Consider the following 24,491-nt stretch of genomic DNA (forward strand, 5'->3'; position numbering starts at 1 on the left):
CCCAAATTACATATTGTTGTTATACACAATTACTTTTTAAATTTTATTGAATTGTTTGGGGTGGCAATGGTCAATAAAATTCCATAGGTTTCAATTGTGCAATTCTATAATAAAACATCTGTAAAATTTAATGTGTTCATCACCCAAAGTCAAGTCTACTTCTATCATCATTTATCCCGCCTCTACCCTCTTATGCCTGCCTTCACTATAGAATTATATTTATGAATATATATATATATATATATGCCTTTAGATACATGTCATGTCATAACAGCAAATAGGTGAATTTTTAAAAAGTGGATTCTGATATAAATATGTGCACATTAATGTTATCAAACTTTCAATTTATACTTAGTAAAGTGACTTTACAAAATAAGTGGTCAATAAAAGTTATCTGATTCTGAGGTGGTCTAACTTAAATTTTTGAATCCAACTTTCCAAAAAATGGAAAATTGTAAATAAATATAAACAATTAGCTGTGCTTTAACCTATTAAGATTCAAGCTTTATTGTTTTAAACACCTAATTCTGTGACCTTGAAAAGTTATTGATATTTCTGAAATTTAATTTTTTCATCTGCATAATAAAAGTATTGGGAATAATATCTGAAATCATGTTATAAGAGTTGTATATAAATAGCATGACATAGAGTATGTATTAGAAAATCTTAGTTTCTAACAGATACACAATAACTATAGCTTCTTTTAGAATAACATATATTAACAAGTCTAAAAGAAATCGCAAGGAGTTAATTCTGAGATATCCAATCTAAAATTTCTACTTACATTTTAAGATTGCTATATAAAATTTTCTTTTCCTAAAACATATTTATGAGATCATTAAATTACTCTCTGTGAGATAAGCAAACAGACATTTTGATTAAGCCAGTGTACAGGTGGAAAAAAATGAGTGTTTATGGAGAGTAAGGAACTTGCACGAGAAATATCTCTACTAAGTAATTTATTAACACCACATATAGTTTGCTTTTAGGATATCAGCATTATTTTACTAAAAGCAGAGTAACAGGAGTCAATGTTTCATAGATTTCCTATAAAAGACTGAATAAGCATTAATCATAACACAAAGCATTTAAAGTTTCTTGTTGCCATCTTTTGTTTTATGTTTTAACCCCTGCTTTAATGGTTTTAGTCTGTTTCTAAAACCCACCTCAATTCTTTTGGGAAACATGCTTGGTATACACAATAAATGATTGTGTGTACTCTTCAATCCTTGCCTTACTCAGATTTGAAAGAATCTTTCATGTTGAAAAAAAGTTTAGAAACCTCATTCTTGAGATCTATCCAATAATTAATTTAAATGCGGCAAAGCGAGGAATGATACACAAGGACAGAAGTCATTAATTGCCTACGGTGCATCGAAATTTTAACTGGCTTTTTTTTCTAATTCACTTGCATGCCCCATAGTGATACAAGTCTTTAGTAAATTAAAGTGTTGGAGAGGAGGGTACTAACCACAACACATCTTTTTCAAGCTTGTCCACAGAAAAATGCATTTCTACCCTTAATTCCCGTGATTTATGGAATCTATCCTATACAAGGCTATTGTCAAGGAGGATTAACAGTAAGCAAAATTCACACTGTCATTAGGTGGAAGTCATTATTATAATAGCTACATAAGAAAAAACTGTCTCAATTCTCTCATTGAGAAAACAATTGTTAATGTCACATATGCAATTTACACACACAAACAAAACATCCCTGCCAGTGGGTCAGGCATTTATAACCTCTGCATTTCCCAAACATTTTATTATACATGTGTAATCAAGATACATGGAGTGCTTCTAACTCTGAAGGGGGATGTCTTCAGACAGAGAAAATCAGATTGAGTTATATCACTCTCGGTCAAGCCTGTCTGACGGAATGGAAATGGGGCTATGGGAGTAGAATTAAATCATCAGGTGCACTGGCACAAAGTATACTCTACAGCCATTTACTTCTATGGTCTAACAAGTCATTTAGGTATCTTCTAATAATTGTTGTGGGAAAGCCTTTTTCTGCTACAAAATTTTACCTACAGGGAAGCAGACAGATCATTGTGTTTCAGTAAAAAGAGCAGCAATTAGAATGAAGAGAGATTTTAACATGGGTATTAGGAAGTGACATGGGAAATTCAGGGAGCAATGGAGAAAAGAAAGAAGACAGGATTAATTATGTAAGAGGAGAGCTATAGTAGCTGCTCAAGTACATTTAAGGGAACACCGCCAACATTTTCTGAAGAAGCGAAGGTCTACCAATTACACAAGTGGGAATTCAGGCTACAGCTTGTTGTTTATTCATTCTAATTACTGTTCCTTGATTATGTCCCTTAGGCTTGTGAATTCTATGGTGATGTCAAGAATCCAGCAAATTTACAAAATAAACAAGATATTATGGCAGAATTTAGTACATCTTTTACATCTGTCCTTCACAGCCTGGAGAAAACAAATGTGAAATTAATATTTAAAAACAATAGAAGGATACATAAAGCATAGAGTTTAGCTTCAGTAATGAAGTATATTTTATAACTATGACCAAGAAGGTATACATAGATTATGGGTAATCACAATGTAAGAAAACTAAAAGGGAATATGGCAACATGAGTAAACCTGGCCCACCTCCTTGCACAGCCATATCAAAATTAAAACTAAAATATATAACAAACGTCACTCAGAACCATCAGAAATTGAGTTGAATGGGAGCCTGACAACTACTGAATTTCAAAAAAACACACATCCATCCAGACTGGTAGGAGGGGCAGAGACACAGAGCGGGCTGATCCCACATCCACATGTGGTAGATATATTTCAGGAGGGATATCTTGGGAGCAAAGAGTCCTAGCCCCACACCAGGCCCCTCAGGCTAGGATTCCACTGCCAGGAAGATAAGTCCCCATAACTTTTGGCTACAAAAACCAGTGGGGATTGAATTGATGGAAGAAACTCCTCGAGTCCCAAGCAGTTCCTCTGAAAGAAACTACACAGAGACTTACTCAGATTCGTTCCCTCAGAAGGCCAGTACTGGGGTACCAGCTTAAAAGGCACCACACAAACTGTGGCATACAGGGATAAAATGAAGTGCCTGGCATCAAGACGAGAACTGGGAAACAACTTTCTCCCAGACAGAAAGGCAGGCAAAGGCCATTGTCCCTTTTATGAAACTCCCATCCCGCCACAGAGCTGGCAGACAAGTGCTATATCTGAGACTCCATCATCATGGCTAACACTGTTTGCCCCGCCATGGAGATTCCCTGAGACTATGTCCCACCCAACTTACAGGCCCACCCAAGCTGTTAAAGGTGACTTTTCCATATGAATTGCTGATCTTGGCTCATGCTTCACAACATCCTAAATCCTCTCAAACAAGCAACAACCATCCTTAGTGAGCCCCTAACTCCGGTATCTCTTGCTAAGTGACCCCAGGCCTGGCACTAGCAGCAGCCAGCCTAGATTCACAGCATGGCTTTGCCTGGGAATCTCCAAGCCCACCACAAGTATAAGCCATCTCAGATGGTTTTATAGCTCATGCAGGGTGGCCCCAAGCAGAACACAGGTGGGAACTGACCTTATCCTGCACGACCTAGTAAACCCCAGAGCCTCCACATCCAGTGGACAGCTACAGACCATGACAGAACACCACCACCCTGGCCCTGAACAGCTGATCCTCCAACAAAGGGTGGAGTTTGGTGGTCAATGGTCCCAGATAGTCCTTGAAGCTGACTGGCTAGGGTAAATCCCTCCCATTGATGTGTCAACAGCAATCAAGACTCAACATTAGAGCAGGGTATACTCAGCCCACATGAAGGGTACACCTCAAGTATCCAGCTTGGGTGATAGAGGAGGCTGTTCCACTGGACCCTACAGAACACCTAATATGTTAGGTCACACTACCAAGACATGGAGTCAAAGCAGCTCTACCTAATACATAGAAACAAACACAGGAAGGCTCCTAAAACACTGAGACAAAGAAGCATGGCCCAAATTAAAGAACAGATCAAAACTCCAGAAGAACTAAACAAAAGGGAGATATGTAATCTATCAGATGAAGAGTTCAGTGTTCAGAACACTGATTACAAGGATACTCAAGGAACTTAGTGAGGACCTCAACAGCAAAAAAAAAAAAAAAAAAAAAAAAAAAAGATCCAGTCAGTAAGGAAGTATACGCTAATTGAAATAAAGAACATTTCACAGGGAATTAACAGTAGAGTGGATGAAGCCAAGAGTCAAATCAATGATTTGGAACATAAGGAAGCAAAAAACAATCAATCAGAAGAAGAAGAAGAAAAAAGAATCCAAAAAAATGAGGATAGTGTAAGCAGCCTCTGGGACAACTTCAAGTATTCCAACATTTGCATCATTGGGGTGCCAGAAGGAGACAAGAAAGAACAAGAATCTTAAAAGCAGCAAGAAAAGCAGTTTGTTACATGTAGGGGAGTTCCCATAAGACTCAACTGATTTCTCAAACTTTGCCGGCTAGAAGGGATAGGCAAGAAATATTCAAAGTCATGAAAAGCAGGGACCTATAGCCAAGATTGCTCTACCCATCAAAGCTATTGTTTAGAACAGTAGATAGAGCTTCCCAAACAACTAAACTAAAACTGAAAAACTAAAGGTGTTCATCATCACCAAATCATTATTACCTGAAATGTTAAAGGGACTTATTTAAGAAAATTAAGATCAAAGCTATTAACAATAAAATGGCAATAAACACATGTTCATCAACAACTGATTCTGAAAACCAAACAAAGCAAACAAGAAGAGTGGCAGTATCATGGAAACAGAGAGCGTTTTGATGGTTGCCAGATGAGAAGGGGTTTGGAGGAACGCATGAAGAGGTAAAAGGATTAAGAATTACAGGGAGGTACAAAATAGCCAGGGGGATGTAAAGTACAACAAAGGAAATGGAGTAAACAAAGAACCTATTGGCATGACCCAAGGACATGAACAATGGTGTGGGGATTGCCTGAAGGAGCGGGGGGCGCAGGAATGAGGGAGGCAGAAGGGGAAGACTGGGGCAACTATAATAGCATAATCAATAAATATAATTTAGAAAACCTAAATAAAAACTAAAGGGATAAAATGTAGTTTTATCACAAATAAAAAATACCTGACAGAGCTTCTCTAGCAAAATTTAGTTGATCAGACAGTGATTTTTTTTAAAAAACTACTTAAAATACACTTAATTGTAGTTGTGCCCAGAATCAGCCAGCTGGAACTTATAATTTGAGTTGTGATTTCTATAGTTCCTTAAAACATAGTCCATCCTAATTCCTGTCCACTATAATACTCATGTGAAGTAAAATGAATCTAGACTGTTGTACACTTTCAAAACCAATCATAACCCTAAATATTAAGGCTAACATTCTAATGCTTCAGAAGAAATTCAAGTACTGTCTTTTCCATCTTTGGATAAACAAATATGTATTAGACTACAAAGAAAAGACTAACAAAATAAAATATTAATTAAGTTCTGTCAAAACTTAAAACTTCAGTTTATCAAGAGTGTAATAAAATGAAAAAAGCAAATCACAGATTGGAAAAAAAATTACAATGTATATATTTGTCAAAAATGGCATAAAGATTGCATCGACACTTTATCTCAATATTAATACAAATCAAATGACTCAATAAAAAATAAGCAAAATATTTGAATAAACATTTCATAAGTTATATCAATAAATTTTAATAGTCATTTTAAACCATGCTTAATATTTTTAATATTCACAGAAGTGCATAAAAGTAAAAACACAGTAAGGATTGACAACCTCAGATGATGTGGTGCAATCAAGAGAACTATCATAGTATTATGGTAGATTATAAAATGGAGCAACTATTTTGGAAACCTGTTTGGGAGTTTCATAATTTTTATACATTTATACATGTAATATATATTTATACATATTTACTCAATAGCACAAGAATTCCACTACTAGGTATTATCCAAGACAGCACGGCTCCCAAAGTGAAACCATTCAAATATTCATTAACAGGAGAATAAACAATTCATGGGATAAAATGTTACTCAACAATAAAAAGGAACCAATTGTTGACATGCCCCAAAATGTGCACAGGTGAAGGCAGGTACTATCACCCCCACACACACCCAGTAGTGCAGGCAAGCAGAAACGCACTGCGCTTCTGTTTACTGTCTTGACTTAATGCTCTATCATAAATAAACAAACCAACAAAAAACCCAGCTTTTTCATATGGGCAATATTAAATGATGATAAAATAACATTGTCAGATAAGTAAGCGATACCGTATATTTTTGAATTGGATGAATACTGAAAGACTTAAACAGTGTAAAAGAAAGAAAAAAATTAGAAATACTAAATGTTGAATGCATCATAGGAAAAAAAATGGAAAAACAGAACCTCACCTGTAATCATTCCAGTGACCTTTTTCTTTGCATAGACGTGTGGTTTGAAACAACTCAGGCATTTTTAACTGTCATTCCAATGAGAAACAAAGCCAAGAATGTGAAAGAGCTTATGATTTTCATAGGTTATCTGCTAAGGATATTTTTAATTGGGAATTTGAAAAACAGTTTACTACAGTTAAAGAAAAATATACACACATTGGTAAAAATGTAGCCTAAATGAAATATGTAATATCTGACACTTTGAACTTGGTTGTAGAATAGGAGTAGATCTATGTTTAGAAGAAATTTTTGGTAAGGCAGCAAAAGTATTTATGTTTAGATACCCTATTTGCTTAAATGAAATTCGGAAGAGCCCCTGAAATAACAGACAGGGTGTCAGGTGATGTTCACAGCTGTTCTATCAACTGGATTAACCAAACAATTTCAGTTGTACAGACAGAGATGTTAATGTCCCAGTGCCGACGTGAAATGGTCTACTTTTCAGATATTTGTATTATAGAAATAATTCACATTATCTAAAAATATTTTACTATCACATTAATATTTATTTTAAATGTGTTTATTTTTTGCATATTATTGTATATCAAATTTGGGTACATACACTTGAAGACACTTTAAATGGTATGCATTCACGTTACCAAAAGTTATGCCTATAAAGAATGAAGCTTTGAGATAAATATTTTTAAAACACGTAATATCTTTAACCACTCTAAAGAGGTCTTAATTCAACTTAAATTCATTTTTTATGAGATACTGATATACTAGTATTATAAAGTCAGAGACACGGGGCTAATTTATTCACGGGATAATATATTTCCAAATGAATAAGAGATGGTGCATATGATTTTATTATAATTGAACCACAAGTGTTAATAATCATTTGTAAAATAAACTGCTTTTATCATAAAATATTTTCCCTCGATTCTTCCACTCAAAATATACTAACCTTGTTCTAAAGTTCGTAGGATGAGGATGTCCGTCATATAAGGATAAGTAGTCATATTCTTCTTCTAGAGCAAATGACTGAAAAACAATTTGTATTCTATTTCGTTCTTCTGCTATTATTACCCATGTACAGTTTGCACCGTTTGGATATCCATATGGAAAACCAGGGCTTTCTATAGTGCCATTAAGTCCTTTTAAAGTTCCACCACACGTATAAATAAATCCTGCAACAAAAAACAAATAGATATTGACATTATATAAAATAAGAATAATCCAGGAGATCTATTATTTTTTAATAAAACCCAGGTTACAATAATTTTCTAAACAATTTTAGAGATATGTAAATTACCTTATTTTTTAAAAAGATAAACAATAACTAGCAAAATGCCAGAAGACTTGTCATTTATCATATACATTGTGTTTAGTAATTTTAAACCAGTAGATAAAGTGAAATCCTCCACATACCTGACTCATCCTTTATTACATGATTCAATACATACACACAGTTCTAGATCATGATATTTTTTTAGGTAGTTTTCAATATAATTTTAGATACTCATGAACCACATTCATGAAAAAGGTGAAGGGATTAAGAACTACAAATTGGTAGTCATAAAATGATCCCAGGAAATTAATGTACAGCATAGGGAATATAGTCAATAATATTGGGGGACCACATTGTAAAGTCTATGACTGTCTAAACACCGCGAAGTAAACCTGAAACTAATACAATATAATATTGGATGTAAACTGTAATTGAAAAATAAAATGTAAGTAAATTATGATTTTAGTATGCATTTTAGATCTTAAAAAATTAACTCCACTTTTTCTTGGTAAAGCATGATAATTCCTATCAATGACCATCTCTCTACCCTACACCAGAGTGCTTTAGGAAAGTCTGTCCCACCCTGATTCTAGTGGTCTCAGACCTAAAAAAAAATCAATGTGATTGCTCTGTCGTAAACCAGAGAGGTTGGTCCAAAGTGGATACAATCCTAATTTAAAAGCAATAGGTGCAAACTGAGGTTGGGAAGAAAATATTTTCAAAATTTGAATTCTGGATGACTGCCAGCAGCCATCCTAAAAACTTCCACACTGGGTCTGCAGGAGGTTGGTGTTAGTGAAAGGTTATCACTTGGGGATAACTGGAAGACTGACCACGTTTCCTGAGAGACTGTTTTTTGAGATTTTAATATGCTGTATTCATTCTGTATAATATAAAACCCTAAGATTTATATAATGGCCGGGAAAGATGGCTCTCAGCATGTACCCAAACTAGTCTATATGTTATTAAAGCTTGCATCTGGAAGCAGCCTATGGCTGCAAATGTTTTGATGCAAACTCTTCACCCAGATATTATTTTCACATTTGTGGTCAGACCTGAAGCTTAAGTGCCATGAAGGTGTCAGTCAGAGATACCGAGCTAACTTTCGGGGGAGGGAGTTAGTTTGGGTAATATGAGATGCCATGCTGCCCAAAGCATCTGTGTTTGGAACTAGATGTAGAAAACGCAGGAAACTTAGGCTCCTTTCTCTGAGAAGGGATGAGTTTAAGTATTAGAGGTACGGATATTTTTTAAAAACTGTGAAGACGTAGAAACAACCGAAGTGCCCTTAGATAGATGATTGGATAAAGAATGTGTGTGTTACATTTATACAATGGAATACTACTCGATCATATGAAAAGATGAAATGCTACCCTTCGCAACAAAATGGATGATCTTGAGAATACCATGCTATGTGAAATGTCAGACAGCAAAAGTTAAGAACCATATGATTTCACTCATATGTGGGATATAGAACTGAAGTCAACCATAAATAAATGAGAAAAACAAACAAATAGAAGGACTTAGAGACAGAGACATCAGTGTGGTGGTTACCAGAGGGAAAGGAGGAGTAAGGGATAGCATAGGGTAAAGGGGGTCAAATATATGGTGAGGAAAGGAGATTTGACTTGGGGTGGTGGGCACACAATGCAATAAACAGATGATGTGTTATAGAATTGTACACTTGAAATCAGTATAATCTTATTAACCATTGTCACTCCAATAAATTAATCTGAAAAAGAAAAACAAACAAAAAGTGTGAAAAACCCTGCAAGGAAGATGGGAAGCAGAGTTGCAGATTATGGCAGACAGAGGCTGACTGGTGATTGAATATTATTTCCACACTCTTCACAAGAACACCTTTCTTTGCTAGCGGAGCCTGTTCTACACCCAACTGTGTGCTTTGAGTAGCTGACAGTACTGGCTGGCGGTGAGGACTATGGCTTGGCGCTGAGTTACTCAGTATAACCCTCTCCTCCGAGCCATAGCAACTTAAATCTACTTCAGCTCTCTCTGTGTACGGCAAAGTCCTAAGCCTGGGACGTTCACCGTGCAACATGAACCACATGTCTTATGATTCTTTTGCCCTTTTAAAAACTTACAAAGTAGCTGGATAAGATAGAAGTTTTTAAAAAACAGTATTTTTGTGTATACATATATTTTTACTCATTCACCAAATGTCAAATAGGGCATTTTATTATTTTCAAAGTGGAAAAAAAGAGAAAGGTCCCTTTTAAATTGCTTCTTGCCGAGCAATTACTTTGAAGCCTTAGGTTAATTAGCTATCACCCATTTCTATTAGTTTTCTGCCTGAACAGCTTCCAATTTGAACTTCATAACTAAACGCGAGCCTGAATCCCTTCATCTACAAACTGATCTAAGGGCTATTTTATAAATTCACAAGCATCATAACCCTGACGGTTTTAGAAAAAGGACATGTGTCCTAAGATAACATGCTCAGCTTTGTCCACTAACTCCTCAAGGGCTTGTTGACTCATGAATTTCAATTATTTTCTTTTTTAATTCTCCAGGCAAATTAGAAATGATGCCTATTTTTAAGCATTCTTATCTGCATTCTCCATTTCATTTTCATTTTTGTTGATATCTAAGTTTGTTTGATGAACATCACATTATTCATGACACTAAAGTATATTTTTCAAGCACAAAAAATTAGAAGAAAATATAGTTCTTAAAGCTAAAACAAAATCTCCCCTCATTTACTTATGCTTCAGAAGGTTAGTCATTGTTGTTAACTTAGTGTTTCTCATTTAGGGCCACCTCTGGGTGCACACACACACACACACACACACATACATACATATTTTATGCATTGTATATTTTTTAACAAATTGAGTCATTTATATCATACTTTCTCTGAATCTTTTTATTTATTTTTGTAGAATATTATGATTTTCTTCTGAATCTCCACTTGTCCTTCTACTACAATCTTTTGTAGTGTTTACATAGCTACATGGCATATGGTATGTCTGTATTATGATTTATTTAATAAATCCCCTTTTGAAGGCTTTATTTTTCATGGTTGCAAAATGTAGAGAGGAACTTTGAATGTATACCCTTGACTGCTTATGTGAAATATTCTTTGGATGGAGTTTCAGAAATGGGAGTGCTGGATTTTAAATTTAGGTAGGCACAGACAAATTATCCTTAATAAATGTAAAAATATCTACTGATATCTCCAGGTTATAAAATGTTACTACCTCCAGCTCCAATATTGGCAATACAAGATTTTTTACAAAGCGAATATTGTGAGGAAAAAATGTTATGTCTCTATTCCAGAATTTGTGGAATAGAGGACTGAGAAGATAGAGTTGTGCAACAAGAGGTGTGTAAGAGTCCATGTGCATTTTCACTATTAATTGATGGCTGAAGGCAATGCTATAGATTTACAGAGTAAGACCATCCAGGTATTTACAGATGACACTTTTCTGTGTTTTGTTGCAGAAAAAGAGGGAGTAGAGGTTGAACAATATCAGGGGAGGGCACTGCAATAGATGATTAGAATGCTAGTCTTTCTAGAGTTAGCAAGTTCTAATCAGACTGTTATTAATATCTCTAACTATCAGCTGATACACCAGGAGCTTTGGGAATATGAAGACACACTGAAAACTAACATCTGTTCTAGACTTACTCTAAGAAACATTAAGGCCAAACTTTGACAAGATCCCCAGGGAGACAAAATGTGGAGGCTGAGTCCTGCCATGTTACAGGGCTAGCAAGTACTTCAAGGTGTCTATAAACCGCCATTCACAAAGTATAAAATAAAAACCACCAAAGTTTAAGGTAATAAAAAAATGTCAAATCCTTTCTTAATCAAGCATCAGCACTCTTTTGAGGAAGATAACAGAATCCGATGCCTCTAAAACATATATTCTCAATGTCCAACAATCAAAATTTAATTGAAATTTAAATAAACAGGAAAATGCAATCCACTGTTGAGGAAGATGATGAAGAAGAAGAGATAGAATTAAAAGAAGATAAGGAAGAAGAAGATGAAGAGAAAACATAGGAAAGGGAGAAAATAGAAGATAACTAAAGATGAGCTTGATATTGGACTTAGCAATAAAGATTCTAACTTAGCTATCTTTGAAGCTGTTTAAAAGCTTTTAAAGTTATTGCTTTACACCCAACTGTGTGCTTTGGGTGTAAATAAATTTTTTTAATTTACACCAATAAATTTAGGTGTAAGCTAAAAAATAAATAAATTTTTATTTATTTAAAAGTTCTAAAGCTATTTGATGTATTAAGAGAATATAATATTATCTTATATAAGATTAATAAGGGAGCAGATAAAGAATATTAGCAGAGAAATGGAAGCTAAAAAAGAATCAAAGAAAATTCTCGTGCCTACTTGATGGATATTATAGCACATTGGGGACTACAAAAAGAAAACATTATTGAATTTGAAGACATATCAATATAAATTATCCACTGTGAAAATCACAGAGAAAGAAAAAAGTCAACATAAAATGTTCCAAACTTCAGGGGATGTGTTAGGCTAGTGTCAAGTGGTTTAAATTAGTGCAATTAGAGTTCTGGAGGAAAAGGTAGTGAGTTGAGATAAAAAATAATAATAATAATACAGATAAAATAATGGCAGAGACTTATGTATTTTATATGAAGCATGGACTTATATCTTTAAGAAAGTCAGAAGAATGAGAAAAAAATAGAAGAACGAGAGCTAAGTAAAGCATTATCAAAATGCTGGACTTAAATCAGAAGATAATGTGGAAGTTTCTACAGCCAGAGACCACATCACCCAAAGGGGAACAAGATTAGGGAAATGCACTATCTGAATGCAATGTAACGATAATTTTAAATTCATAAAAAGCAATTCCACTTATATTGAGCAAAAATATTTTTAAAGGGTGAACTTAAGACACTTTTCAAATAAATGAAACCTGAAAGGAATAATCTTCTGCAAATCTGCACTATAAAAAATACAAAAAGATGTCTGTCTTTAGGCAGAAGATAAATGATAATGAGTGAAAACTGGAGTCTGCAGGAAAAAAGAAAAAAATCATAAATGGTAAATGAATGCCTATTTTTGCTCTCATAATTTCCTTAAAAATCAAATAATTATTTATATTGTACATACAAAATTTAAAAAATACTACAGCAATCCTACAAAGATAGACAGTGTCACTTAAATGAAGAACTATACACCTTTAATTTTATTACATTTTTAAAATGTGAAATTAGATTATAAAACAATAAGGAGGAGGAAATGCCAGATGCTAAGAGTGAAAGGAATAGAGAGAAGTTGGAATTTTGAACCTGATACATTATTTTATAGAGAGCAACTCATAATGCCGTGTCCTCACATTTATGTAAAACACTTTATGTGTTTCACTAATCTCGTATTTTCATATTTTTCCAAACTACCTTAACATTTTTATATGCCACAAATTTCAGCTTGTTTATGTAATTGATTAGAACTATAGAGTCAAGAGTAATTGTCAGGTATTATCTTTTTAAATTTCCAGTGCTTATTGTGTACAGAGTCTACAGGTGCTAATCAATAAATGATTCTTAAAGTTTTTAAAAGTAGTGTCCATAATATATTTTAAACTATTGTATGATTGAGAAAATAAAAAGAAACATAGCCCTGGCTGGTGTGGCTCAGGGGACTGAGTGCTGACCTGAGAACCAAAAGGTCACAGGTTCATTTCCCACTTAGGGAACATACCTAGATTGTGGGCCAGGTCCCCAATAGGAGGCACACAAGAGGCAAACACTCATTGATGTTTCTCTCCCTCTCTTTCTCCCTCCCTTCCCCTCTCTCTAAAAATAAATGAATAAATTATTTTAAAAATACAGAGTAGTTTAATTAACATAGCATAATTTGCCCCATACAAGTTGTCACAATTTTATATTGAAAGCCAACAAATTGACACACTCTTTTGTTCATATTTTTTGCAGATCTACAGATCAGTTTGTATTAATATATTACATTTTTAGTATTTTTTATATTCAGGTGACAATCTCTGAGTGTGGAAATGACAGTTTCTTTATTATAGTTTTTCATTTTCAGTAAGCTCTCCGCTATCATGCTGAATTGTTCACTGATCTTTCCTTTTTGTTCTAGGGTTGTTCCACCCTCTTCTAATTCTAATTCTCAATCAATTTATGGTAATATGTGTTTCTTTTTTTAAAAAATTTTCTATACTTTTTCCTTTGGAATTATATGCAATTTAAAGAGTTATCTAACAACTCTTGGTAAATTAACTCTGAGTTTCCAACCATGTTCTCCTTTTAATTTCTGCTCAGATAAGAAATACAATACAACTTCTGGTCAAGATGGAAGTGTAGGTAAACATGGCTTACCTACTTACACTACCACAGCAAAAATTACAACTAAACTATAAAATAACTCTCACCAAGAATCATCATAAAATTGAGCTAGATGGAAGTCCAAAGACCAAGGAATTAAAGAAGTCACATTCGCTCAGACAGGTAGGAGAGGTGGGGGTGCAGATACATGGAGAGACAGGACAAATGGTCCCACACCCACATGTGGTGGATAAAAATCAGGAGGAATATCTTGAGAGTTAGGGATCCCAACCCCATACCAGACAATCCAGCCCAAGTTTTCAGTGCCAGGAAGGTAAGTCCCCACAACTTCTGGCTATAAAACCCAGTGGGGGTTGGGGTGGCGAAAGAAACTGCAGGATTCTCAGGCATCTCCTCTTAATGGGCCTGCAACAGACTTAGGCAGACTCACTCCCTCTGGACTCCGGCACCAGGGCAGCAGCTGGAAGGGCAGCAGTGGCACCCGGGGAAACTAAGTGCCTGGCCTCAGGGCGAGTGCTGAGGGAAGGCTTCCTCCCTGACAATACTTCAGAGACCAGGCAGCAGCCACCGTCCCTTTTCTGAGCCCTCCCCCACACAGAGCCACAGAGCAATCTATCATATGCAGACTTCAAAACACTGGTTATCAGTATGGTCAAGGAATCCATTGGGTACCTCAACAGTCTAAAAGAGACAGAGACTTTCTAGGCAAGGTAAAGATGAAGGAGTTCATCATCACCAAGCCATTATTATATGACATGTTAAAGGGCCTTATTTAAGAAAAAAAAGATCAAGACTGCACATTGAGATGGCCCAAAATTCACAACTATCGACAACCGAATCTAAAAAGCAAACTACACAAACAGGCAGAACAAAGACAGAATCATAGATATGGAGCTCATTTGGCTGGTTACCAGCTGGGAGTGAGAATGGGGAGAATGGGAGAAAAGGTGGAGGAATGAAGAAGTACAAATTGGAAGTTAGAGAATAGGCAGGGGAATGTTAAGAACAGTACGGGAAATGGAACAGTCAAAGAATTTATATGTATGACCTACGGACTTGAGCTAAGAAGGGGGATTGCCAGAAGGAATAGGGGGTACTTGGTGTAGGAGGTCAAAGAGGAGGAATTGGGACAACTGTAATAGTATAATTAATAAAATATATTTTAAAGGAATAACAGACAAAATCATTAAAAAGAGATGAATGGGCTTGAGAAAAATTCTGGGGTGGCTGTTCAAAAGGCTCTTAAAGAATCAAAAAGCTCTTTTTATTCTTATGTCACAATTCAAATAATGTTGTATTTTTGTGGTTGTGGAAAAGCTGGCTAACATATGTCAAGAGAACTAGATTTTAAAAAATGAAGCTCTGTATATCTAACAATATACAGTCATTTTACAGAGAGCAGCTCTTTCAAAGTATATCTGGGACTTCTGATATCTCTATTTTTTACTCTGACTTATTAGAGTAATCTTTACACCATTCACTCTATTAGATGTTTTCAATTTCCTATCTCCAGCCAAGTATCAAAATAATAAAATGATTGTGAGGAATACACAAGAGAATCATCATGTAGTATAGAAATTATAAAATAACTTAAGGTTATGTGGCAATAAATATTGCCTTAGTTTAATGATCTTAGGCTTTGCCATGGTTAAGAATACAAACAAGTATTATTTTCTCCACTGTTTATAGCAAATTTATAGCTTTGGGGTACCAGTGGAGAAACATAAGATTTTGTGGTATATGACATTTAACTTGCTTTTCCCCCATTTCTTATTTATGACAAAATAAAGATGCTCCAGGCAATGACGTTCTTCCAGATTATTATATTTGGGGATACTGCTAATTCAATCTCCCCTCTGCTCATACTTTACAAAATTCAGAGGTGTCTTACAGTCCTCCAGACATGAACTGCCTCTCATGTTTATTGCCTGCGCACTTATATTATTATTATTTTTTTTTGCAAGAAAGTGCTGAGCTGGAAAGAGCAGAAAAAAATATTTCTTTATCAATAAAGTAACTGAAAGGCATTCAGGGTTGTATTTTCCAACTTATCTTCTTTTTGACATTTACTTTTCTTCACTGCAGCAGCAATAATGTGATTTGCCTTTTTTTCCCCTTCTTATTGTTAGCTTACACATGTTAACCTAGTGCTAATAATAACGGTTCTGGTTATTATCTTCTTCCACTCCTTGCCTCTTCCTTTAGGCCTACAGTCACTGTTTACTTTAGAAGGAATAGTACATTGAAAAGCACGAAAAGGTGAAAAACAGGCTTTTTGTGATTTCGAAGAGCAGTTATAGCCCTTGGCACATCAACAAACAGATCACAAGGACTTCTGAATTTCTTGGCAGGCTTGCATTCTTGGGCTGTTTGAAAAGCAAGAGTGTGAGTGACAGCTAAGAAGATATTACCATTTGGGGGGACTCAATTCTGCCCATGACGTCGTACAGAGGAATAAAGGGAGGTGAACGATAAATTGTTGCTGAATGGAGTTTCCCACCGCGGAAACTGTATTTTAGTTGAGCGGTAGTGACAGTCCAGCTCCAACCCGCTGACAGATGGCTGCTAGCAAGAAGATACATTTGAGACTTACTGTCAAGATACAAGCTTTCATGTTAACCAAAGAATATTTTTTAAAAGAGTATTTCAAAGGATGGTGGGTAAAAAAGAGAAATGATATTTAACACAGGCGAGGTGAAAAGAATATCTGAGAGCCTAAAGCAAGGCCTAAGTTGGCAAAGGGAAGATAAGTAAATATCCCGGGAGTGAATACCTCCAAGAAAAAACTGAATCCTCAAGGAAACAGGTTGTGTTGGGTAAGAGAGCTCACTGAAAACAGCCAAAGTTACCAGATCAGTACAACTGAGAAAGACCTTTACCTCAGGTTCTCTTACCAGAAAATGAGAAAAGAGGATGCATGAAGGTAACATAATGTGCCATGACCGCATTATGCATTTAGCATGCTATTGATATCTATTCAATGGAAACTTAAAGATTAAAGGCAATCATTAATTGATATGTGTGTATAGTTCTTTTCTAAAGTGTGTAACATTCACGGCCTTCACCTGCAGTTTTGAATATCAGCACATTGAGGCACCTACTAATCTTTTCCTCATTTTGCAGAAACGGAAGAAAAAACACAGAGTTTACACGATTTCTTCAGATCACACAGCTTTAATAGGGAGTGGATGTTTGTATCAAACAGAGGCGAAGTGAACCCATGGCCCTTCCTCTTACACATTTAGTACACCTTCCTGTATAAAATAGGAAGCCATTTTAAATAATGACATGTCTCTCTTTACCAGGGTGCACAGCTTTGGAACAAAGGGTGAGGATGAAAAGAGATAGCTTAACAATAACAAAAACCAACCCTGGGATAGATGTTTCTGGCAAGAGAACAGTCAGACGCTACATCCCGATGGTCCTCATATTCAGTTAAAAAGGATATAGTCTTCCAATTGAACCAAATTGAACCAAACATAATTGAACCAAAAAAATTAGTCATAGAATATTCAAAGACATACGTTTTTTGTTTTGTTTTGTTTTTCCTTTTCTTGTTTTTGCTTTGTTTTTGGTAGTAGAGGGTGGTAGTGGTTGTGGTGTGTATGTCATGTGTGTTTTAGGGTTATGTTTATTAAAATGTGTCCTCTTCAATTGTAGGCATCCACGTATCATACAGATTTTTCAGTGTGTTTATAAATTAAACTATATTCATCTTTAATACACTTAAACAATATAAACTCCATGTGATTCTGTCTACAGATAAATACTTTTTATACAATTTTAAAATATATTTATCAATTTCATTTCCTGAATAACCTATTACTAGTTTACTACTGTTTGACTTCTTAAAATGTAGGAAATCAAGTGGGAATGGCCATGGTCTAAGGTAGAGGGTTCCTTGCTGCTCCCACAAAATTAATGACTCTTCATTGTCCATTATTTGTTTTATCTACTTTATCTACCAGTTTCTATCATTGACCCACACATGTGCCAAAGGGACACATAAACCACTCCTTTTAATGTTTCCCATTGGAAAACACTAGACTATAAAGAGACTTTGCACTCTATATGGGATGATTATAAAATTTATGTCTTATAGCAAAAGAATTGCTAGCTCATGAAATTTTATCATCACTGTTGAAACTGAAGAAGGTACAAGGAACAGCATTGATGCTTAATGCATTTGTAGAGCTAACTAAGCCACATGTCTCAAGAATATTTTAAGAGCATATACAAAGGAAAAATAATTTCTTATATACCTTTATAAAGTTGTCTGTGTGAGGAATAACTTGTTCTATAAACATTTACAAGTTACCAAATACTCTTAAATTGATATTGTACACTTCAAAGACGATAATCATTAGGAAAAAAAAAAAGATAGTATCTTTTCAGCGATGATCGGCAAAAGGGGTCAGTGCCAATGCTGCAGTACAGTAGAAGGTCTCCAAATAATTCCTCTCATTTCTATATCCTCATGTCACTCCGCCCATCAGGAAGTGGAATCTGTTTCTCCTCTTTGGGTCAGGGTAGGCTGTATGTGTGTGTGAGGCAGCAGCTGCGAATGAGCAGCCAGAGGGGAAATAAAGGCAGGGCCCTCGCCATTATAATCTAACAAAGAGCCTAATACAGGAGGCAGGATGCAAAAGGAGGACATGTCTCACCAACTCAGTCAGCAGCCTGAGTTCCGTGAGATGATGGCTGGGTGCCCCGAGCATCACAAGCAGAACAGCGCAGGAGGAGGGAGGCCTGGAGACTGTGCCGAGAAGGGGCTTCTGAACAGTCCCACTAAGGCTGCCGGGTGTTCTGAACACCACAGGCGGGAACTGCACGGGAGGAAGAGGGGGGCGTGTGCTGGGAAAGGGGGCCTCTGGAACAATTTCACTAAGCCAAAGGACCTTTGCTAACTGAGGAAGTGTTGTAGCTGGACATTATTCCCAAGATGTAGAAGGGGAAGAAGAAGGGGTCCCAGGAAGCTAGCTAAGCTATATAACCCCTGAACCCCAGCATACTTAGTCGACATACTTAGATTACCTAAGTACCCACTTGTAGCCTCAGCTCAAATGTATAGAATAAACTTATTAACAAACTTACTAACAACTTTATTTCCACTATACATGGGTCATTTAGATTAGCCAGGTGTCTGCTTACAGCTTGGTGCTCCTGAGTGTTTCATAAACAAACTTGCTACCTCATTTCAACCGTACGTGCTTGCCCCTTGCTTGAATTATTCTCTATTCTCTTGAAAGTGAGACAAGAGCCAAGGCAAAGGAGGGAGCCTCTTGACTCAAGTCTCTGTCCCTCTACCTGTAACATGAATGGCCTTTTCCAATGGAATGTAGCTGAAGTGAGTCTGTGCCAGCTCTGGGCAGAACTACTGAGAAGCCTGGCAGTTTCCAATTTCAGTCAGAACTATTGAGAAGCCTGGCAGTTTCCAATTTCAGTCTTGGAGGCTTGGGCCACAGTGTCAGCAACCAACATCCTTGCTGAGGAGAGGTACAACCAAGCACAGCCTTTGCAGGTACCCTAGAAGAGGTCCAGGACATATGTGTAAAGCTGTTTTGGATGTCGTAGTCCCAACTGGGGTCCTGGGTAAGGCAGACCAAACAACACCCAGAGTGACCCCTGCCAACACCACATACAGAAGAGAAAAAACATTCAGCGAAGCCCATACAGCCCAGGGAATGATGAGAGAGAAAACATCATTATTGGTTTAAGCCACTAAGTGGTGGGCATAGTTTTTTTTACCAGCTTTAGATAACTGAAACATATCAACAACTAAGAGAGAATAATTAAACCTAAAAAATTAACTTCAAACTCCTTAGCAATCCATACCCTAAAAGTCAAGCTACTTCTCCAAAGGGAACATGATAAGGACAGTTGGTATAAACTAACTAGAGTTCTATTTCAAGAGTTAACAATTACTATTTAAATGAACTTAAGCATATCACTTAAATCCATTGAGAAGTGACATCTTGGATACCAAGTATTTGTCACTTTCTTGTTTTAATTTGTTTTTATTAGTCATTTTTTTAAAGTTCCTTAAAGCTATTGCCTTCTTTTCAGCCTCACCTATAAGGTAAAGATCAGACCCCTCCCACTTCTCTCAAGGATTATGAGGGGCCCTTATTCCCCATACCTTCTCTTTAACTCTCCCCCAGTTTATTTTGAAGTCCTAATTGGCTGCCTTCTAAAATGTAGATGAAATCACACCTAACCTAAAATTCCTCAATGGATTTCCTTTGTCTTAAGAATAAATACTATGTCCGTGGCATGACTTCCCAGCCCTTCAGTGCCTGGTTCTTGTGTCTCTCCTGCTCATAATTTGTGTCACTCTTCTTCTTTGAACCAAGACTTCACTCATATTAAGCCTTCATGACTTTGCATCTGCTTTTCCCTCTCCCTATTTTTCCCTTTTACCCTGTAGATCTATTTTCTATGTTCAAAAAAGCCAAACAAAAATAACAATAAAAAACAAAACAGGTTTTGGCAAACAATGCCCCACACAACTCTGAACCATTTACCCTACTTTTAAACGACCTTGTCAGTTGACATTTATATCTTCACAGCACTGACCACACACCCCAGGAATTTGCTGCCTAAGGACTGGCCCATGGCTTTTAGTTCTTTTTCCCAGACCTAGCTTAGTGCCAAGAATGCTAGCAAATGCAGCGCTTAATAAATGAGTAAGTGAATAATAAATGAAATGGATAACATGAAAGTATATTATAAAGTTAGAATAGTTTTGCAAATATTATTTTGATAATTTCTACATAACAGCTTGTAAAAATAGTTCCTATAAAAATAGACGGAAACCCAGATGAATTAACTGAATGTATCTAGGGGAAAGTGGGAAGAGATTGCATATATATACAATGGAAGTAGTCTAAAGGTCACCTGTAAAATAAATATAAATATAAAATACATTTATTTTATATATTTGTCTATAAAAAGAATAAAAATAATTTTATACTTATTCAAAGACACTAGGAAATAATGAAAAAAATTAATGGTAGAACCAGAAAGTGATCTTTTATCTTATATTGCATTTGTTGAAAAAATTAAATTATTTATTATTTGATCATGGTAGATTTAAAAATGATTTGGGAAAAACAGAGATAACATAGTTACGTTGAGTGGAATTAGAATGATGTATTTAAATTAAGCAATATCTTTAATCACAGAATTAAATTTATTGACCATTAAAATGAGAGAATATTGAATCCAATTGTTGAGTGGTCCGTAAACTTTAGGCATTGTACTAAGTGCTTTGCAGGCTTTATCAAGTTTAATTCTTAGAAAAACCTATGTGACAAGGATTAGCATCCTCCTTTTAAATGTGAAAATTAAATCTGTCCATTTGACACTGTTAATAAATGGCAGAGCTATTGCCAGACTTATGGTTTAAACTGTTGCTTTCTTGTCATCAGTGAGAATGGAAGTCAGAATGAAGCAGGGGAATTTCCTGCATCCAAAAATTTCATTAAAAAGAAAAATTACCATTCTTCTTCAATTACTTCATAATTTTTATTTATGAAAGAAACACTAACCCTGCTAACACCATAGCTATACTTGGTCTCTCGCTTCCATTAATGTCTGCCACATCAAAAGTCACACTTCTGAGAAATAACAAATGCTTCTAACGTTGTTTATGGTTTACTTGCCATTAAACTACCATACAAAAGCACCTGTGTAGAAGGTTGAATAGTAGCCCTTCAAAAAAGATATTTCCACCCTCAGAATGTGGCATTATTTGGAATTAGCATATTTGCAGATATCATTAATATAAGGGTAGTAAGATGAGTTCATCCTGTAGAGGAAGGACCCTAAATCCAATGACAGGAACCCTTACAAGAGAGAATAGAAGACCCATGGGGACACAGAGAAGGCCAAGTGGAGATGGAGTGAGAGATGAGAGCTGTGCCATCACAAATAAAACAATGCATTGCATCCCTGAAGTGGTAGAGGCAAGGCGGGATTCTCTCCTAGAGCCTTTAAAGGCAGCACAGTCCTGGCAATACCTCCATTCCAGACTTCCAGTCTCCAAAACGTGAGAGAATGGATTTCTATTGTTTTAAACCATCAAGTGCATTGCAGTTGTTGCGACAGCCCTAGGAAAGTAATAGAGCGCCTATTTGGCATTCTGCATATCTGCCAAGGGCAGTGGCATGCCTAGGGCAAGAACAGCTCATGAATTGCTTAGTTGTTTACATGCAGTAGTTAGCAAAGGCCCTCTTGGGGCAATGGCATTTAAGATTATACTGGGAGTATTTCAAACAGCAATGAACAGACAATAAGATGACTAGAAGGAAGAGACAATACAAAGACTGGAAAGAATTTAAGAGTTTGCAGGCTGAACCAGAGACCAATGTGCTCAAAGTGCAATAGATAGGGAATCAGGTGGGTTTTGGGGATGTAAAAAGAAGCCCAATCATGTGGGCATTTGTACAGCTTATTAAGGAATTTACGTTGCATTTTCAGTTCAATGGAAAGCCATACAATGATTTTGTATTTTGTGTGGAAGTGTAAACGGGATACAAGCCGAAGAATGTGTGACCCCAAATTATTTTAAAGTGTCAAAATCAAATACTGACGTGCGGAGAACAAGGCAGAAGCTAACACGGTGGACAGAAGGAGATGGGGAAATAAGCTTTGGCAATTATCTAGGAGAGGCAGGGTGGGTTAGCCAGTAGTGGCGATGATAGTTGAGATGTCTTTTAGGAATTTTGTGGATGTCCTACTCCATGTGCTGATAGACATAAAGGGGGGAAGGAAAGTGAAACAGCAAATCTCTGCAGTAAGATAGCAGAGGACATGAGAGGGCGACAAAAGCCAGTAACTTGGAGAGGTGGAGAGAATTAGGAGCTGCTCCTCAGAGGAAGAGATTCATATATATATATATGCACATATGTGCATATGGTGGCCTACTAATTTTTTAAAAATTCATATGAATGTGGGAAACAAGAGGCTGTAGGGAGAAGGGTAGAAAAAGAACTTTTGTTCTAAACGCTCTTCTAACAAGCCAAATTTGCCATTGAGCTCTGTTTGTATCCCTTAGACTATAAAGAGCAGTAATTATATACAACACTGAAACACTAAATTATTCCTTTGCCTCAAATTTGTTAATCATCCATTCTTTTACTGTGTGCCTGTTTTAAGACTATTTTTTGCATCAAGGCATTTTTAGATTTGTTTTAAATTTGACATTATTTTATTCAAAGGGAGCTTATTCAAACTTTTTCTACTTTATTCCTGGAAATATTTTTGCTTTTCTCACCAATTCTACACAATGACCTTATAAGGGTTCTGTTAAAGTGAATTCACGCTTTCGACAAGTTTTCTTATCAGTTTTTCACACTTACTAGAGAGGACGTTTTCCCCCTGAATCATGTAATGGTTCTCTCTATAAATAGTATTCTGCTATTTTGAGTCAAGCTAGTCTATTAAAAAAAAATCACTGGCTGGAGTATACCTTTTAAGAATTACTTCATTTTTAAAAGATAGTACATATTTTTTCCGCTTGTCTCGGTGGCCTACTTTCCTTTCTAAAACTCTCCACTAACTTGTTTCTCTTGTCTCCTAGCTTTCTCATATTATCTGCTTTCCTTGTAGCAGCCATTCCAGTTTGTTGTTATTTCTAACAAAGAAATACAGTGTTACAGCTATCCTTAAATTGTCTTTGCACATGTGTGAGTCACCTGTTTCAGTTAATGAAAGACCACTGTGTGTATAGGAAAGCACATGCCAGGTAAAATCAGGACACACTGTCCAAGAGAGTTTGAGTTCTCCTTGACTTCCACTTTTTACACAATGCTCTCATTCCTGGAGCATAAAATAATTTCAGTTGGGCACTTTTCAAAATTACTAAACAGTTTTGCACTCCTGAATTTGAATGCCTGAATGAAGTCTATACATTTTTTGTTTTTTTTTACGTTACTTAGAGGAAAGAGTTTCAGCAAATATTTATTTACTCTATCTAAGTGACTCTTCTTGAAGTTTAAAGGAAGAATGCCTGACAAGTCAGAGAATTAATTCCTGGAAAAAGTAATACAGACTAAGAATAGAACTAAATTATGAAAGGCTTACAGAGATTGATGAATGATACTGGTTGATCCTGTTAATCATAGGTGTTTAAAAAAGGGTCTGTTTATTTTTGAGGGATGGAGGAGGGTTATTTGCCAGTGTAAAATGTTGACATTCCTCAATTTACTCCCCCAGTACTACATAGGTGTCCTCCCAAATCCTCTCCACCTCAGTATACAGCAATACTGTTATTAGAGTTGCACAAATCAAAACTTAACAGATTTTATGAAATATTAGATTACATGAGAAAAACAGTATGTCAAAATTAATATATTGTTATGTGCTGTAGTTTTAGATATATGTGTAACATACCAAACTATTATAATCACTTGATAATTCCGTAGAGCTCCATCTAGATTTCTAAAAATGTGTGTACATAAATATATGTATATATTTTTGAGATGTGAATCTAAAAAAAAATCAAGAAAGATACCCAACTTTGAAGATAAA

At 35.8% G+C, this 24,491-nt stretch overlaps 1 protein-coding gene across 3 annotated transcripts in view; it reads right to left on the bottom strand.

Annotated features, from left to right (window-relative positions):
* Positions 1-24,491, bottom strand: part of CSMD3 (CUB and Sushi multiple domains 3) — a 929,671-nt gene that overhangs the window by 831,099 nt on the left and 74,081 nt on the right. For all 3 annotated transcript variants that reach the window (XM_054590414.1, XM_054590413.1, XM_054590412.1), the window contains exon 2: positions 7,323-7,545. In XM_054590414.1, the coding sequence (XP_054446389.1) occupies positions 7,323-7,545 (223 nt within the window). The remainder of the gene's footprint in view (positions 1-7,322; positions 7,546-24,491) is intronic.

The sequence above is a fragment of the Pteronotus mesoamericanus genome, unplaced genomic scaffold (assembly GCF_021234165.1).
Source record: "Pteronotus mesoamericanus isolate MK-2021 breed Mesoamerican mustached bat unplaced genomic scaffold, CSHL_Meso_final scaffold_174, whole genome shotgun sequence".
Taxonomy (NCBI): Eukaryota; Metazoa; Chordata; class Mammalia; order Chiroptera; family Mormoopidae; genus Pteronotus; species Pteronotus mesoamericanus.